The sequence below is a fragment of the Anarrhichthys ocellatus genome, unplaced genomic scaffold (assembly GCF_004355925.1).
Source record: "Anarrhichthys ocellatus isolate YVR2014 unplaced genomic scaffold, GSC_Weel_1.0 scaffold11, whole genome shotgun sequence".
Lineage (NCBI taxonomy): Eukaryota > Metazoa > Chordata > Actinopteri > Perciformes > Anarhichadidae > Anarrhichthys > Anarrhichthys ocellatus.
In genome coordinates this window covers 791048-793028 of record NW_022280041.1, presented here as the reverse complement: position 1 = coordinate 793028, position 1981 = coordinate 791048, and the positions used below count along the sequence as shown (strand labels likewise).

At 52.1% G+C, this 1981-nt stretch overlaps 1 protein-coding gene across 1 annotated transcript in view; it reads left to right on the top strand.

Annotated features, from left to right (window-relative positions):
• Positions 1 to 77: 77 nt before the first annotated feature.
• dachb (dachshund b) overlaps positions 78 to 1981 on the top strand; it is a 78851-nt gene continuing 76947 nt past the window's right edge. The window contains exon 1 of the mRNA XM_031850797.1: positions 78 to 976. Within this exon, the coding sequence (XP_031706657.1) occupies positions 282 to 976 (695 nt within the window). The 5' untranslated portion in view covers positions 78 to 281. The remainder of the gene's footprint in view (positions 977 to 1981) is intronic.

Genomic DNA, 1981 nt, shown 5'->3' with positions numbered 1-1981 from the left:
GGGGGGGGGGGGGGGAGGGGGGGTGGGGGGGGGGGCTGACCTGGAGTCTGATCCAGTAGCTTTTACGCACAGACCGGACAGTCCGCTCTTCCACGCGCGGATAACGAGAGTGAGAGAAGAACCGGAGGAAAATCAGGAAGAGGAGAAAAAGAGACAGGAAAACAAGCCGAAAAACACGCACGAGGGCTTTACTTTATTCCTCTTCTTCCCCTCAACTGGAAAGCGAGAGAAGAAGAAAGTGTGTGAGTGAGAGAGGGGGAGACAGAACTCGCCTCAGCTCCATGTCGCTCCCCGGCTCCCCTCCGCTGCTCTCGCCGCCGGGCTCGGGCGCCCCGACTCCGGCCGCGCTCTACCGCTCTGCGCCGGACGCGCTCCACACCTCCGTCAGCTCCACCGGCACCACCAGCCCGGGCCACACCAACTCCCACGCTCACTCCCATTCCCACTCCCACTCCCTATCCCCGTCGCCGCGGCTCACCAGCAGCATGCTCAGCGCTTTCCTGCCCGGACCAGGGGGCGCGCTGGCCGGATTGGGCAACGGCGGCGCCGCCGCCTCCGGACACGACCGGGGCTGCGCCGCCGCCGCTCTGGGTCCCCTCGGCGGGCTCGGCTCGTTGAACGCGACCGGTCTGACCCCCGGCTCCCCCGGTATGGCGCAGACCTCCGCCAGTCCGGGTCTCTGCAGCGAGTGTAAGCTGGTGGAGGTGCACGGCGTGAAGGTGGCGAGCTTCGGCGTGGACGGCCAGGAGCTCATCTGCCTGCCGCAGGTGTTCGACCTCTTCCTGAAGCACCTGGTGGGCGGGCTGCACACCGTCTACACCAAGCTCAAGAGGCTGGACATCGCGCCGGTGGTGTGCACCGTGGAGCAGGTGCGTGTCCTGCGGGGGCTCGGCGCCATCCAGCCCGGCGTGAACCGCTGCAAGCTCATCTCCAGGAAGGACTTCGAGATCCTGTACCAGGACTGCACCAGCGCCAGGTCGGTCAATACTTTAGTCACTTTGTTGTTTTTCTTTATTATCTGTAAGATTTTCCACTTTAAAGTTTCGGAGTTTCGCTGCAATTTACTCAACAACTTCCCGGTGTGTTCGTAGCGAATCTACCGACTTCGAATACATTCAAATCTCGCAACGAAGCGTCTTTTTGCACGTTTTTCCTTCTTATATTTGGAAGAGATTTCCACTGCACGTGGCTCCAAAATCTCTAAATGTTTCTGTAATATTCCAACTGTCAACCTGCAACCTCCAGACACTTCAGCTGTGTTTGAGACACTGAAAACAACTTCTACTTTATTTAACTGAATATTTCTGGAGGCGATGTGTCTCATTTCCTTTTTATACAAGCACTTAATAAGTAGAAATATACCAGAAATATGAATCCTTATTGGTGATTTACTTTCCTCTAATATCTCTAAGACCTTCCTCATTAATCTTAGTTCATCAAATTTACAGTATATTCCTGTAATTGTGCTTGGACTTGCACTGTTTTTAATAATCTCTGCACACAGAGATTATTAAAAAACAATTATTGACTCGTTCTTCAAACTGACTTCCTGTTCCTGTGTCGTTACTTATTTTTGCTTCGGTGTTGAAAATTATGCTTTTACTGTATCGACTTTGCCTGATGGAAGTGTGTGTGTGTGTGTGTGTGTGCTGCTAAATGTGCAGACACTTGTTTCAGTAAAAACAATATACGGAGAGCAAACACACTTTTTCCAGTTGACTCTGTTGATGGAAAAGCTTCTCATTATCCATTACTTTATACCTCACCTGTGTGTGTGTGTGTGTGTGTGTGTGTGTGTGTGTGTGTGTGTGTGTTTACGTAAGCGTTAATGTGTGTGTGAGATTGAGAGCGGGTTCGTTGGAACAGAAAACGCAGCTTTAATGTGTTTATGTGTAAACAGACGTGTTTTTAATACCTGATGTATACACATGGTCGTGTGTGTGTGTGTGTGTGTGTGTGTGTGTGTGTGTGTGTGTGTGTG